Here is a 15,000-nt window from a genome sequence, read left to right as displayed (position 1 = left end):
CGTTAACGTTACTTCAGAGGTAGCCTACAGTAGGTGAAGGACAAAGCCCTCAACAATAGCCTACATTTGTTGTTAGTAATAAAACCATGAAATTGGAAGCAATTGTAAACCATGAAACATTCAGGATCCACAGCACTTGCATTGTGGTCTCTCCTGCTCAAGCTCAGCATCTCCATAAAGCACAGGCATTTAAACAACTCAGACATGTCATGTTGCACATTGCTTTGTTGCACTGTTCTAAACTCTTTATTATCAATAACAAATATGATTATTTTTCGCTTAACCTACAGTCTGCTCTTACCACTGATTTTATAAACCACCATAATGTGTTACTGTGCAGATTAAATGTAGGCTATGCGGCTAAGCTAAACGTTGCTAGTTGGAGCTCAACTACTGTCATATGTTATTTTGATAGCATGCTCCTGTCTTCTTCTCCGTTTTCTTCAGTTGTCTGTAGCACCAAAGTGCCACCAACAGGCGTGGGGGATGTACTACAGCTGAGTCAATCGGATTCACTGGGTTCATGTGCACACGATGTAAAAAGTGGGTAGGTGTGAAATAGGTGTGAAAACTGAACCCGGGTTCAGGCAAACTAGAGTCCGTCTGCATGGGGTCTTAGCTGCAGCCTACTGGTGAAATCTATCCAGAGACACGAGAATTACAGGGGAGGAGAGGAGAGGGGGGGGGGGGGGGGGCAGGAGAGACACACACCCTAGCACGAGTGATCCTTACTGGGCATTGTGCAGACACACACCCTAGCACGAGTGATCCTCACTGGGCATTGTGCAGATACACACCCTAGCACGAGTGATCCTCACTGGGCATTGTGCAGACACACACCCTAGCATGAGTGATCTTCACTGGGCATTGTGCAGACACACACCCTAGCACGAGTGATCCTCACTGGGCATTGTGCAGACACACACCCTAGCACGAGTGATCCTTACTGCGCAGTGTGTCCTGGCATACACAACCTACCATGAGTGACTCTTATTGTGCATTGTTGAGACACACATCCTAGCACAAGTTATCCAGACACACACACTAGCACAAGTGATCCTTATTGCGCATCCTGGTGAAAGTGACACACACACACCCCTCAAACAAACACATCTTTCTGTGTAGTGTCTAATAGTGATGGGAAGTTCGGATCATTTTACGGACTCGGTTCTTTGAATCTCGTTCAGTAAAATGAACAAATCTTTTTTCGAGTCATTTGTTCATTTCGTGGGGGGGGGGGGGGGTGGTAAGAGAAATTCCTGCATTAAAATATTGTGACACTAACACTAACACCATAACACTGTATCATGACAGTCTGGATGATTTGAAGTGGTCATTTATTATCACACTAGCATTCAATTATCACGGCAAACTATTACACTGAACTCTAAGTAAAGTACAAAAAAGTTAAAATAACGAAACCTGTAATTATTACTTGTGAAGGGATATCATTCACGTCTTACTAAACCTAGCCACGCGAAAGTGAACGAGAGAAATTCCTGCATTAAAATATTGTATCATGACAGTCTGGATGATTTGAAGTGGTAATTTATTATCACACTAGCATTCAATTATCACGGCAAACTATTACGCTGAACCCTAAGTAAAGTACAAAAAAGTTAAAATAACGAAACCTGTAATTATTACTTGTGAAGGAATATCATTCACGTCTTACTAAACCTAGCCACGCGAAAGTGAACGAGGTAAACAAATCCTTTCTGTTTCCTCTTCTGAGCCTATGCAGGTCACGTGAAAAATTATCCTAAGATCCGTATCCGAAGACCCAGTCAAAATGAACGAATCATTTCGGTTTTCTCTAGCTACCAGTGCTGAGCCTATGCAGGTCACGTGGAACGAGATCTGATCTGTATCCGGCAAATGAACGAGTCGTTCACCTCCCGACCGTGTCTTCGGGTCAATGAACGATCCGGCAGATGAACGAGTCGTTCACCTCCCGACCGTGTCTTCGGGTCAATGAACGATCGGGAGGTGAACGATTCGTTCATCTGCCGGATACAGATCTTCGGGTCAATGTTTCGTTCTTCTGCCAACCGAGTCTTCGGATCAATGATTCGTTCATCTGCCGGATACGGATCTTTAGATCATTTTTCACGTGACCTGCATAGGCTCAGTACTGGTAGCTAGGGGAAACAGAAATGATTCGTTAATTTTCCGACTCGGTCTTCGGATACGGATCTTTGGATCATTTCCCACGTGACCTGCATTCAACGAATCATTTCTGTTTCCTTGGCTGAGCATATGCAAGTCCCGATGCGTGGCCACGAGAAAATGAACGAATCTTTTTTTGAGAGGACTCGTTACTCTCGAGTCCTTGTAAGGATTCGTTCAAAATGAACGAATCGTTCACGAACGACACATCACTAGTGTCTAAAGACATCACTAGGCAGAGAAGTGGGCTTGTGACCGATAGGAGACCCCTTGGACCGGCAGGATAAACTGAGGGTGGGGGCAGTGAATGCACAGCGCAGTGAGGTCATACAGCAAGTGCTTCTGGGGGATGGAGGGCTCTCCAATGCTTTCCTCAGGAACATATAAAGTCAATGAGGGACAGGGCAGTATTGAAAGAGAAATGTTATACACTACCAAAAACTGACCCACTAACACACTCTTGGTCACATAATCAATACAATGATTTGCCTGTCTGTCCATCAGTCACTAACAAAAGACTCTCTCTTGATTCATGTATAGCGCATTTTTAATTGAACTATTTCTGACAGACTGTTTAATCCGTGTTTTTCCTTCTCTCTCGTTTGATCTTCGATGGTTTAAGACTCATTTGGGCACTTCTTTCTCTCTTACTGGTGGGCCTCCATCATGGATTCATTCCTCTTCTGCAACTAATTATTATTATTATCTCTAACACTCTTCTCTATCTATCTCCCACTGTTTTGTGTGTGTGTGTGTGTGTGTGTGTGTGTGTGTGTGTATTCGGTGTACCCACCTTGCCGCATGTCAAAGCCGGGCGGCTGGGTGAGTCCATCTACGATGAGCTGCAGGGTGTCTGGTGAGGTGTCCAGACTTCGGCCCAGAGCCTCCAGGCCCCTGTCCCTCACACACTCCTCCACCCTCTGCTTCAGATCAGCCTGGCCCAGCTGGGACACACTACCCCCCACCACAGACAGGAACCTGAGGATGAGAGAGAGAGAGAGAGAGAGAGAGAGAGAGAGAGAGAGAGACAGAGAAGGGGAGAGGAGGAGGAGGAAGGTAAAGATGGAGAGGTCAGGGGGAGAAGAGGAGAGAGAGACGGCAAGGGATAGAGAGATAGAGGTAGAGAGTAAATATGTGAACGAGTAAAGTGAACTATCAACAAAAAAAAGAGAAACGTGAGGCTTCGAGACGAGTCAACCTGGCATCCAAAGTTAACAGCTGCTGTCTTACCTAACATCCTCATTATAATCATGATCTTCATGCTTTGGATGTGCATATGCTAAGTCCAAATACTTCTTCTTCATTGACTAAACTGAACATTGACATTTACATCCACACATCTAGCCCTTAAAACACACATATACACAAACGCACATCCAAACACATCTAGCCCTTAAAACACACATATACACAAAAGCACATCCAACACACTATCTGCCTCTTACAATGCAGATCACCTCCTTGTGGCATGTGGAGCCTTTGTCCTTGATAGCCTCCAACTGAAGATGATGGGTGCCCATAACAGAGCTGTTGTGTGTCTTGCTACTGGCTGAAGCGTGTGTCTTGCTGACTAGTCTACGTTCACTGAAAACTAGTCAGTCACATAACTCCCAACTGATGGTTGGTGGCTCCTCTCCACTTCTCATTTAAAAATGGCCTGCTCACTTTCGGTTCGGAGCTGGAGTTGCCTCCTCTTGCGTAGACCTTATGACATCAGCCACTCTCCTTACAGCCGCAGCGCAACACCAAATAGACCGTCAGATTAGGCTACTCAACTTCACGTCCAATCAAATTGGCCGTCAGTGGTCTAAACCATACTCTGATTGGTCGAGGTGTAGGAGGAGAGGTAGATAACTTTTAGCTGACAGCGGCTGTGTGATGCTGTGTAGCCTAGGCGCGTCTTTACGGCGTCCTGATGGCGGACGGAACAGACTTTTGTTATACTTTTACCCATTAAGTTAATAAGTAACAACACTATTTAGATAGGCTGCCTGACAATCACATTCACTTTTTCACGGAACGATTCAATTGTGTCAATTGTGTTTGTTTACCCGCCACTGCGGCTGGTAGGTTGATCCAATTCAACCGCATTTGTCCGGTGGCGGCTGCTCACTTCCAACCCTGCTGAAGAGCCGTAGGCGACAGGAGTCTTAATGAATGGGTTTTTAATAGAGCTCTCCAGGGGCCTCCTCGTGTGGCTAAGCCGAGGGCCGCAGGGGCCAAAAATGAGCCGAAGAGGAGGATGACCCCCCCCCCCCCCCCCCACAGGAGGGGTGGGGGGTGGAATGGGGTGGAGATTACTACTGCCTAAATCTCAGCTTACACTATGGCCAGAGAGAGAGAGAGCAGAGAGTCAAGAGGATGCACAATAAATCACTAAAACACCCACAACCACAGGGGACGGGGGCCTTCTGTGTGAATGTGTGTGTGTGTGTGTGTGAATGTGTGTGTGTGTGTGTATATATGTGTGAGTGTGTGTGTGTGTGTGTGTGTGTGTGTGTGTGTGTGTGAGTATAGAGAGTACAAGACCCAAACAAACGCAGCAGGAACAGCACAGCACTGGTCTCATAGGAGCACTCCCCTGTCAATCAAATCTCCTGGCTGGGTCAAGCCAATGACCTGGGTACCAGGAGAGGTCAAGGCCATCCCCCTCCAGAGATGTCAGTCTGAGAGTACTGCTGTAGGCTGGGTCACTCTCGCCATTCTCATGGTCGCTTCTCACCTTTCTCACGACTAACACTATGAGATTATGAGGTTATATCGCAGTTTCATATGAAAACATTACTCCGTTTTTAAAAGTGGTGAAGAGAATCTTTGGTTTACAGCTCATGATGTTAAAATCTTAATTCCAGGTTTACAAAATCTATTAGTTCACTGTATTTAAACAGTAATTAAAAATGATATAGTACCCTACAAATATATAGTACCCTACAACACTTATAACAAAGAGATGCTGAGCATACTTTAAGTGTTGAGTACAAATCTTTTATACAGACAAAGTGCAACTCAGTTTTACCTTTCAGAAACATGTCAGTTTCTGCTGCCTACACATGACCTCCCAGCACAGGCCCGTAGGAGTGTGTGTGGGTCCAAATGCAGCTACTTCCAGTTTGATTTAGTACTTTTATCGCACGTTTAGCAGATTCAACTCATTTTCAGTTGATTTATTCGTGCAGACGCACGAGCACAGAGCAAATCGAGGCCTGTGGAGTGTTTTTGGTTTTCCCATCCTTACGATAATCTCACGCCCGCCCTTGGTTCCTGTCCTTCTAGAGGTCATTCATCATTACTTATCCCAGTCCTCTCCTCTTCCTCCTCCTCCCTCCGCCGAACAAAAAGGCCTTTTGCTTCACGACAACATGACCCCTCATCCGCCAGCATTCTCCTCAGCGCTACAGGAGGGGTGTCTCCAACACAACAACGTGACCTAAACACTCACCCCTGTCAGTCCACTGCCACACACACACACACACACACACACACACACACACACACACACACACACACACACACACACACACACACACACACACACACACACACACACACACACGTCTCAGTTCTTCTCTGGAGACTGGTGGGCTGGGAGAGTGGGGGGACACTTTGGCCAGAGGTGCTGGGTGGAATGCCAGAGGGGCTCAACAGACAGGCATGAGTGATTGCGAGTCTGTGTGTGTAATGTGTGTGTGTGTGTGTGTGTGTGTGTGTGTGTGTGTGTGTGTGTAATGCGTGTGTGTGTGTGTGTGTGTAATGTGCGTGTGTAATGTGTGTGTGTGTATAATGTGTGTGTGTAATGTGTGTGTGTGTGTGTAATGTGTGTGTTTGTGTGTGTGTGTAATGTGTGTGTGTGTGTGTGTGTGTAATGTATGTGTGTGTATGTGTGTGTGTGTGTGTGTGTGTGTGTGTGTGTAATGTGTGTGTTTGTGTGTAATGTGTGTGTGTGTGTGTGTGTGTGTGTGTGTGTAATGCGTGTGTGTGTAATGTGTGTGTGCGTGTGTGCGTACAAGCATGCTTGCCAACATACATTTGTGAGAGTGTTTGAGATGGTTTGTAGTGTCTGCTAAATGACTAAATGTAAATGTAAATGCTGTAGTGTTTGTACATTATGTGAGTGTGTATAACTGATTGTATAACTGAGTGCTTGTCCGCTGCATTTGCATATGTGGATGTGCATCTGTCTGAGTGGAGGTCTGCGTACACCTGCATCAATGTGTGCTCACCAGTGTTGGGAGTAACGCGTTACAAAGTAACGCATTACTGTAATTCCACTACTTTTCGCGGTAACGAGCATGTAACGAAGTATTTTTTTAAATCAAGTAATGCAGTTACAATTACTGAAATTGAAATTAGTTCGTTACTTGCGTTACTCTCTTTTGTGAACAATGAACACTTGGAGACAAGAAGACAAGATATGCCTACTTTAGTTGCTTCTGATCTGACGTCGCAGGACCATGGTGGCGCAAACAGATACACCAATCGAATCAATCAATGAGCATTAAACCACATCATGGCCGACAGTGCGGATAGAATGAGCTTTCTCTCCTGGAAGTATGGACATTACTTTTCGCTCGTCGAAATTAAAGACAAAAATGTAGTGGTGAGTTGTAAATTATGTGCAGACAAAGAAGCTATCCACATCGAAGAGTAGCAATTCAAATCTTATGAAGCACCTGTTGAAACAACCCGCTTCGACAAAGCTAGTAGCGAAAGACCCCAGCCCTGCGGATGCTGAAGACGCCACTCCATGCAAACAACCAAGGCTAGACTTTACACGGTCTGCAGTGCAGCCGATAAGCCAGGTAGAGCTGAATAAATTGATTGCTAGGTACTGTATGTTGTCGATGACATGCATTCTCTGTCAAACTGTCGAGTCAGTAAATTAGCTAATAAGCAAAATACCAGTGATAAATGGAGGCTAGGGGCAAATGTGCAGGAAGACGTTTTCCAGCTATTTAGACAGAGAATATGCGAAAATGCAGGTCGGGCTAAAAAAAAAAACATTTGAGGGTTTACAACATGTCTCTACCACAGCAGACATCTGGACTGCTTACAATAAAAGCCTTCTAGGTGTAACTGCACACTGGATTAATCCGAACAACATGCTACGTGGGAAGTTAGCCCATATTGTTAGCCCCTTTTAACGTTTGTTGAGAATCTCATCTCTTATCTCTATTTAGCTTTGCCTTATGAGCAAATACCATTGTGTTATACCATTTTGTTAACCTTTTGTTAAAATCACATATTCAATTATATGCAGCATCTCAAGGCACCTTTGTTTTCTCTTTGAATTAGTGTTAATACTGTAGGCCAATCACTTTTATTTCATTGGGCCTAATGTGGTAAAAAACACTGTTAAATGACTGAGACAGTTATTTTGTATTAAGTTAAGTGTTAAAAGGGACTTTTGTACTATTGCTTGATTTGAAGGCCTGTTGCCCTGTTTATTACAATAAATAGGTCTAAAAAATGTTTATTGTGTTTGACTGTTCAGTACTGTTCATATTTATTACATTTAAAAAGCAGACATAAAAGTAACTTAAAAGTTACTTTCCCTAGTAACTAATTACTTTTGATATACAGTAACTGGTGAAGTAATTCAATTACCTTTAAAAGAAGTAACTAGTAACTGGAACTAATTACTAATTTTCAGTAACTTGCCCAACACTGGTGCTCACAGCCCTGTGTGTGTGTGTGTGTGTGTGTGTGTGTGTGTGTGTGTGTGTGTGTGTGTGAGTCCATACGTGTGTGTGCATGCATGTGTTTGCGCCAGAAATCATATGTGTGTGTGTGCCAGCAATCATATGTGTGTGAGCATATTCATCTATGTTTGTGTGTGTGTGTGTGTGTGTGTGTGTGTGTGTGTGTGTGTGTGTGTGTGTGTGTGTTTGGTGTGAGAGTGTGACCGCTGGAATGTGAAGCCACAGCTGAGGGGGGACCTGCATGGCAGAGTCCTGCTGATGGATGGTTGTCGCCGTGGCAGCCTGACGCCAGCCAGCCACAGCAGCTGTCCAGCTCATGACTGACAGGGCAGGTGGAGCATGGCCCCGCCCACTTCCTGCTCCAGAGAAGACGATGACTGCAAATCCAAGTAAGTACACAGAGAGCACACACACACACCCACACACCCAAACATGTGTGCATTAAAACTATAAATCATTACATAGCATGACCTTATTTAACACATGCACACCACACAATCTGGAATGTATGGACATGTGTTTGCAAATAAGGAACAACTAGTCACACACACACACACACCTCAAAGACTAATCCATGTCTGCAAACACGCTTATGCTTTTGTCCCTCTCTCTCACACACACACACACACTTTCTTTTCTCCTTGTGCTTAAAAACTGCTCAGCTGGCAGAAGTGATGGAGAGGATGTAACTCAACACTGCCTGTGTACAAACTGCACACACACACACGAACACACACTCACACACTAACACACACACCCCTTATGAACACACGCACTTCAAACATCTAGCTACTTAGTTAAAAGCGGGGGAAGTAGGAGTATTCTATGTGATTTTCAAGAGATAATGCATGTGTGGTCAGAGGATCCACAGACACACACACACACACACACACACACACACACAGGGTAAGGTACGGCTACTAATAGTAGGTATTTCAGTTGTACATCTGGTAACTGTTCTCTTCAGAACACACACATGCACACACTACGCTACTGTCCAGAAAATACTTCAACCAGAGTGAAATTAAACACACACACACACACACACACAAAATCTCTCTTTTTTTCCATCCTCTCGGTTTCACAGACACTAGCTGTTCCCCCTCCAATGCACCAGAAGGCAGAGCACCGTTTTCGGGAAGAAAGAAAGAAAAAAGAAAACATGCAATGAACAAAACCCAACTTCAACATCAGATCAGAAGTGAGTTATGGGGTGCTGAAAGTCTTGCACACCACACCACACACACACACACACACACACACACACACACACACAGACAGACAGAGACAGATACACACACAGACAAACACACACAGACACACACACAGGTCTGCTTCTACAGTGATGAATTCCAGGTTGTCCCTCAGGTGGAGATCAGGCGGTATGTATAGCCACGGAGCCAGATCCTCTTCCCCCGCCACACACACACACACGTATGTGTACACACACACACACACACACACACAACAATAAGAAACACAGTTACACGCAACTGTAGACACACACAGTTCTGCACTTTACTGTAAGTATTGGCAAAATGGGCCAATACGAAAGCATATGAGGCACAGGCACAGGCACACACACACACACACACACACACACACACACACACACACACACACACACACACACACACACACACACACTATAACTCTTTCCTTCTCAAACTTGCCAAATGACCCAGACACATAATGGAAATTTCTGGTAAACTTCAGACAAATAAACAAAACACTCACAGACACACAGGTAGGTCCAGTAACACAAAGAAACACAGACACACACCTCATTATGTGTGTATGACTGAAACTGACAGTTAATGTATCTACACGAGGGAGGCATACAGACAGAGATAGACTGATTGGCCGGGTTTCCACAATCGGGCCAATTGCGGGCGAGCGAGTGTGAGCCAAGGCCAGTTGGCTAGTGCGTGTCACATTTAAAATGGTACATAACACAGACACACACAGTTCTGCACTTTACTGTAAGTATTGGCAAGAGGAGAATGGTCACTTCTCTGGGCTTCCTCTGGGGGGTTTTGGCCCACTGATTACCCTTGGGCCAGCTCAGGCCAACTGGCGCATGAGGCGGTGTCAAGGTGAAAGGTCAGCAGAGGCAGGAACGAGAGGGTCAGCGCCAAAACAACCAAATCACACGAGTCACACACACACACAACCAAATAACCTGAGGAGATGCCAAACACTGGAGATCGGCGGAGCTGATCAGCACACGAATGAGCTCATCTTAAGAATCAATATTTGGGCCGATAAAAAACATGCGAGGGTAGCTTGATCAAGTAGGGGAGAACAGCCACCACCACGACTGTAACACTTTTGACAGGTCTCCAGTCTGACTTGGTCGACAGGCATAAATGCTAAGAAATTTTGGTAACGTCACAAAGGAGTTTAACATAACTAGGCTACTATCAGTACTACAGCATGGATTCGAATTTATAGTTAAAAATGAACAAGAAAGTGAATTCGTGCTATGTTACACTCATGATGCAGGTACGCTATAGTATATAAACAGTGTGTGTCATGATTACAACACTCCTTATTCTTATTTCATATATAACAAAACAACACTGGCTCAAATGAACACAATTTGTATGTACACTGGAATTACATGATTCTTAAAACCAACTAATTGCAAGGAGCTATTAGCATGTTATGCTAGCCCATGATGTGCTACGATCGCCATGAGCCTGAACCCCTTTAGAGCAAACACAATGGTGACAGGTTAACATATTCATATTTATATTACAATTGAGTCTTCAGCCTACTTGTAACATAGATTGCTAAGTTAACTTCTATTCCAGTGCACAACAGTTCGAAGCAATAGAGAAGTCTGACGACTATGCCTTTGTTATGGACGCTTTATTTGAATGGTAACTGTAACTATTCTAGGCAGGGTGACAAACGGCAACACTAGGAGTTTCTGACTTCTCTAGACTCTGACATATAGCCTCCCTCAAAAAGAACTCCCCATCTTGCCTGTGGAACAGGTGGGATGTGTTTAGAATAGAATAGAATAGAAAAGCCTTTATTGTCATTGTATTCATACAACGAAATTTTGAGTGCTTCTCCTGTGCATGTTGGTGTGACGAGGGACAACATATAACACAACAACAACATATAACATAACAATACTACAACTATCCAAAAACAGTAGGAACAGCCCCCCCAAAATATATATATACATTAAGAGTAGAACAAAGTGCGGTGGCATAGACTAAAGTACTTCAATAAATACATCAATTAATACAGCTTTGTTTATGCACATGTGTAAGGTGACTGAGATGGTATGTGACTTGTAGTCAATAAAGTGCTTAGTGTTTAGTGCATGTCGGTATTTAGAGTTCTGATGGCTGTCGGGAAAAAACTGTTCTTAAGACGCGTGGTCCTTGCTCTAAAGGATCTGTACCGTCTGCCTGAGGGCAGGAGAGTAAACAGGTGGTGGCCTGGGTGAGAGGAGTCTTTTAAGATGTTATTGGCCCTGCTAAGGTAGCGGGAGCGGGCAATGGATTCCAGGGAGGGCAGTGAGCAGCCAGTGATTTTTTGTGCTGTGTTGATGACCCTTTGGAGGGCTCTCTTGTCTGCTGCGGTGCAACCGGAGTACCACGCCGAGATGCAGTAGGTTAGTACACTTTCGATAGTGGTGCGGTAGAAGGCCACCATCAGGGAATTTGCACCAAGAGCTGTGAATTTTGAGTGAGTTTTAGGCCAATACCACAGGTCCATCAGCCTGATGGCGGAAATGGCAATTAAATGTGTTTACGGGGCTTAAAGACCAAAGTTAAAGGCTTGCACTGGCCCAACAATAAAAAAAACTGGCTACTGTGACTTTAACCAGGATTTTAAGCCTCGGGCGTGTGTGTGTGTGTGTGTGTGTGTGTGTGTGTGTTTGTGATAGAGAGTGAGAGAGTATGTGGTGATAGAATGTGTATATATGTAGATAGAATGTGTGTGGGGGGAGTGTGGGTGTGTGTAAAAGTGTACGTGTGTGTGTGTGTGTGTGAATGTTGTGTGTATTGGTAGGTGGTGTGTGTGTATATGTGGGTGGTGTATGTGTATGTATATGTATATGTAGGTTGTGTGTGTGTGTGTAGGTGGTGTATGCGTATGTATATGTAGGTTGTGTATGTGTGTGTGTGTATATGTAGGTTGTGTGTGTGTGTGTAGGTGGTGTATGTGTATGTATATGTAGGTTGTGTATGTGTGTGTGTGTATGTATATGTAGGTTGTGTGTGTGTGTAGGTGGTAGATGATCAAGCCCCAGTCAGCTCATGTTTCGGTGAGGGCCCGGGACCCCTCTCATGTTTCATCCCTCCGGTGTGTTAGTGTTTAAGGGGTACAGGGAGCCCCAAAACCACCATCACACACACCGCCGCCGCCTCCTCCTCCTCCTCCTCTTCCTCTCCTCCTCTCTCTCCCCCACCCCTCCATCTCTTCCTCCCTCTCTCTCCATCTTTCCCTCTCCCTCTCTGTCGTTCACACACACAGATCTCTCTCTCTCTCTCGCTCACCCTCAGGATCTGTATCTCTTGCATTATCCATTATTTTCTCTTTTTTGTCATTTGTTTTTTATGCTTATTTTCCTTATTCTCAGTCTCTAACTCACATTGCTCTCACAGTCTCACTCTCTCTCTCTATGCCTCTCTCTCTCTCTCTTATATATATATATATTCCCCTAAGATGCTTCTCACCTCACAAAGATGTAATGCAAAACAGGTCTGATATGGGCTGAGAGTTAGACCTTCAGTGTGTGTGTGTGTGTGTGTGAGAGTGTGTGTGTGTGTGTGTGTGTGTGTGTGTGTATGAGAGAGTGAGTTTGGGTGGGCCCCCAAGCCGATTCTTTCCAGACGTGCTCTTAAGGGGTGTTGTGGCCCCCCCACCCTGAGCAGCACAGGGACTGAGGTGCAGGCGAGAGGAGGCGAGGACCCGTCACTTACAATATTCAAACAGCACTTCACACACACACACACCCCTGCCTGCACACACACATGCGCAAGCTTGCACCTAGTATCTGGACTCCACACCCTCTGCCCTAAATGCGCGCGCACACGCACACGCTCATGCACACGCACACACACAATCATGCATGTACACAAAGACACACAAAAGCACACACAAAAGTACGCACATATAAAGGCATTATTGTAGCAGAATTACTGCAAATGTGTGTGGAGTGTGTGTAACTGTATCTCAATCCGTGTGTGCGTAATCAGTTTTGTAAATGTGTAGAAGAATCTCTGAATGTGTACTGAGTTTTTGCGAAAGTGTACAGTGTCCAAAATCCATCTGTGCACCATCAGATTTATAAACTGTAAAAATGTGTAAATCTCAGGCAGCCCTCTCAATTGGCTGTCGTTTTACACGTGATTTTTTGCTATACTTCTGCTGTGGCAGATCCAGGGTCACATAAATAAATAAATACAGGGTTAGATAAGGTTAGAAGACATTTTTTTTTTGGTAAAAGTGGCGCTCAAACTGCCAGGACGCCGCTGCAAAACCATTGCAAAGTTTGTCCCCCCGTCGAACACCAGCGGTAGCTCCCAGTGAAATTGCTGGGCTGGGTTCTTGTGGTTGCAGCTGTGGCGATGCAAAGCAGACTAGGATGGAATCTCGACTGCCTGTTGTAAGTAGCCTATATGTTCATGTTTCTGCAGTAACTGTCATAAGCTCACTGAGCAAACTCATACATCATTATTGTTCCCGGAAATTCAAATCAGTAAAAATAATTCCAACGTTATCAAAGTGCTAAACTTGACCAAATTTTGCTGGCTACATTATATAGATAACTAGGAGCAGAGAGTATCTTAGCTGGAAGCCAACAAACTAGCAGCCCTCAATCGCTGAGACAGAAACTGATACATGTACAGCATATACAAGTCACTGCAATACTACTACTGCAACCCAACTCTACAAGTTGCCCATACCTCATCAATCACCCCACCTTTCTCTCTCAAACACACATACACACACACTGCAATGCAACACAATCACTCCCTGATGCATGCATGGGTGGCCACGCGGCTGCCTGAGTGAAATGTGTCACTGATTTAGGCCCCCGTCTCAGACTCTGCAAAATCCTGTTTGGGGGGTAATGGGCAGCAGGCTCCCAGTCAGGAGATGGGACCCTGTTCTGATACCACAATCTGAGTGTCGGTGTGTGGGGGTGTGTGTGTGTGTGTGTGCGTGTGTGTGTGTGCGTGTGTGTGTGTGCGTGTGTGTGTGTGTGCGTGTGTGCGTGTGTGATGGCAGGCAGTGGGCTCATCACACACAATTTTACTAACTCATCTACAATTTCAGTGGACACAATAATACCTTTTGTAGAGGGGCTACAGGAGTGTAAAAATAAGGGAAAGAACCATATATAAGTGAATGGGGAGAGAGAGAGAGAGAGTAACGATATACAAGTGAATGAGGAGAGAGAGAGAGAGAGTAACGATATATAAGTGAATGGGGAGAGAGAGAGAGAGAGAGAGAGAGTAACGATATATAAGTGAATGGGGAGAGAGAGTGACGATATACAAGTGAATGGGGAGAGAGTGACGATATTAGGTGAATGGGGAGAGAGAGAGAGAGTAACGATATACAAGTGAATGAGGAGAGAGTAACGATATATAAGTGAATAGGAGAGAGTAACGATATATAAGTGAATAGGAGAGAGTAACGATATATAAGTGAATGGGGAGAGAGAGAGAGAGAGAGAGTAACAATATATAAGTGAACGGGGAGAGAGAGTGACGATATATAAATGAATGGGGAGAGAGAGTGACGTTATACAAGTGAATGGGGAGAGAGTGACGGTATTAGGTGAATGGGGAGAGAGAGAGAGAGTAACGATATGTAAGTGAATGGGGGGAGAGAGAGAGAGTAACGATATATAAGTGAATGGGGAGAGAGTGATGATATATAGGTGAATGGGGAGAGAGTAATGATATATGAATAGGGAGAGAGAGAGTAACGATATATATATATATAAATATGTCTGTGAATGGGGAGAGAGTAACGATATATAAGTGAATGGGGAGAGAGAGAGAGTAACGATATATACGTATATATATGTGAATGGGGAGAGAGTAATTGGAAAAGGGTTCCAGACAGTTAGGAATCTGTTGAGCTTGTCATC

General features: G+C 44.6%; 1 protein-coding gene across 1 annotated transcript in view; it reads right to left on the bottom strand.

The window, feature by feature from the left end:
- Positions 1-15,000, bottom strand: part of LOC116223276 (S1 RNA-binding domain-containing protein 1) — a 59,267-nt gene that overhangs the window by 4,427 nt on the left and 39,840 nt on the right. The window contains exon 7 of the mRNA XM_031579356.2: positions 2,963-3,147. Within this exon, the coding sequence (XP_031435216.1) occupies positions 2,963-3,147 (185 nt within the window). The remainder of the gene's footprint in view (positions 1-2,962; positions 3,148-15,000) is intronic.

Source organism: Clupea harengus, chromosome 13 (assembly GCF_900700415.2).
Source record: "Clupea harengus chromosome 13, Ch_v2.0.2, whole genome shotgun sequence".
In the NCBI taxonomy this organism is placed as follows: domain Eukaryota; kingdom Metazoa; phylum Chordata; class Actinopteri; order Clupeiformes; family Clupeidae; genus Clupea; species Clupea harengus.
Note: the sequence above shows the minus strand (reverse complement) of the source record. Positions and strands in the feature narration are given on the sequence as shown.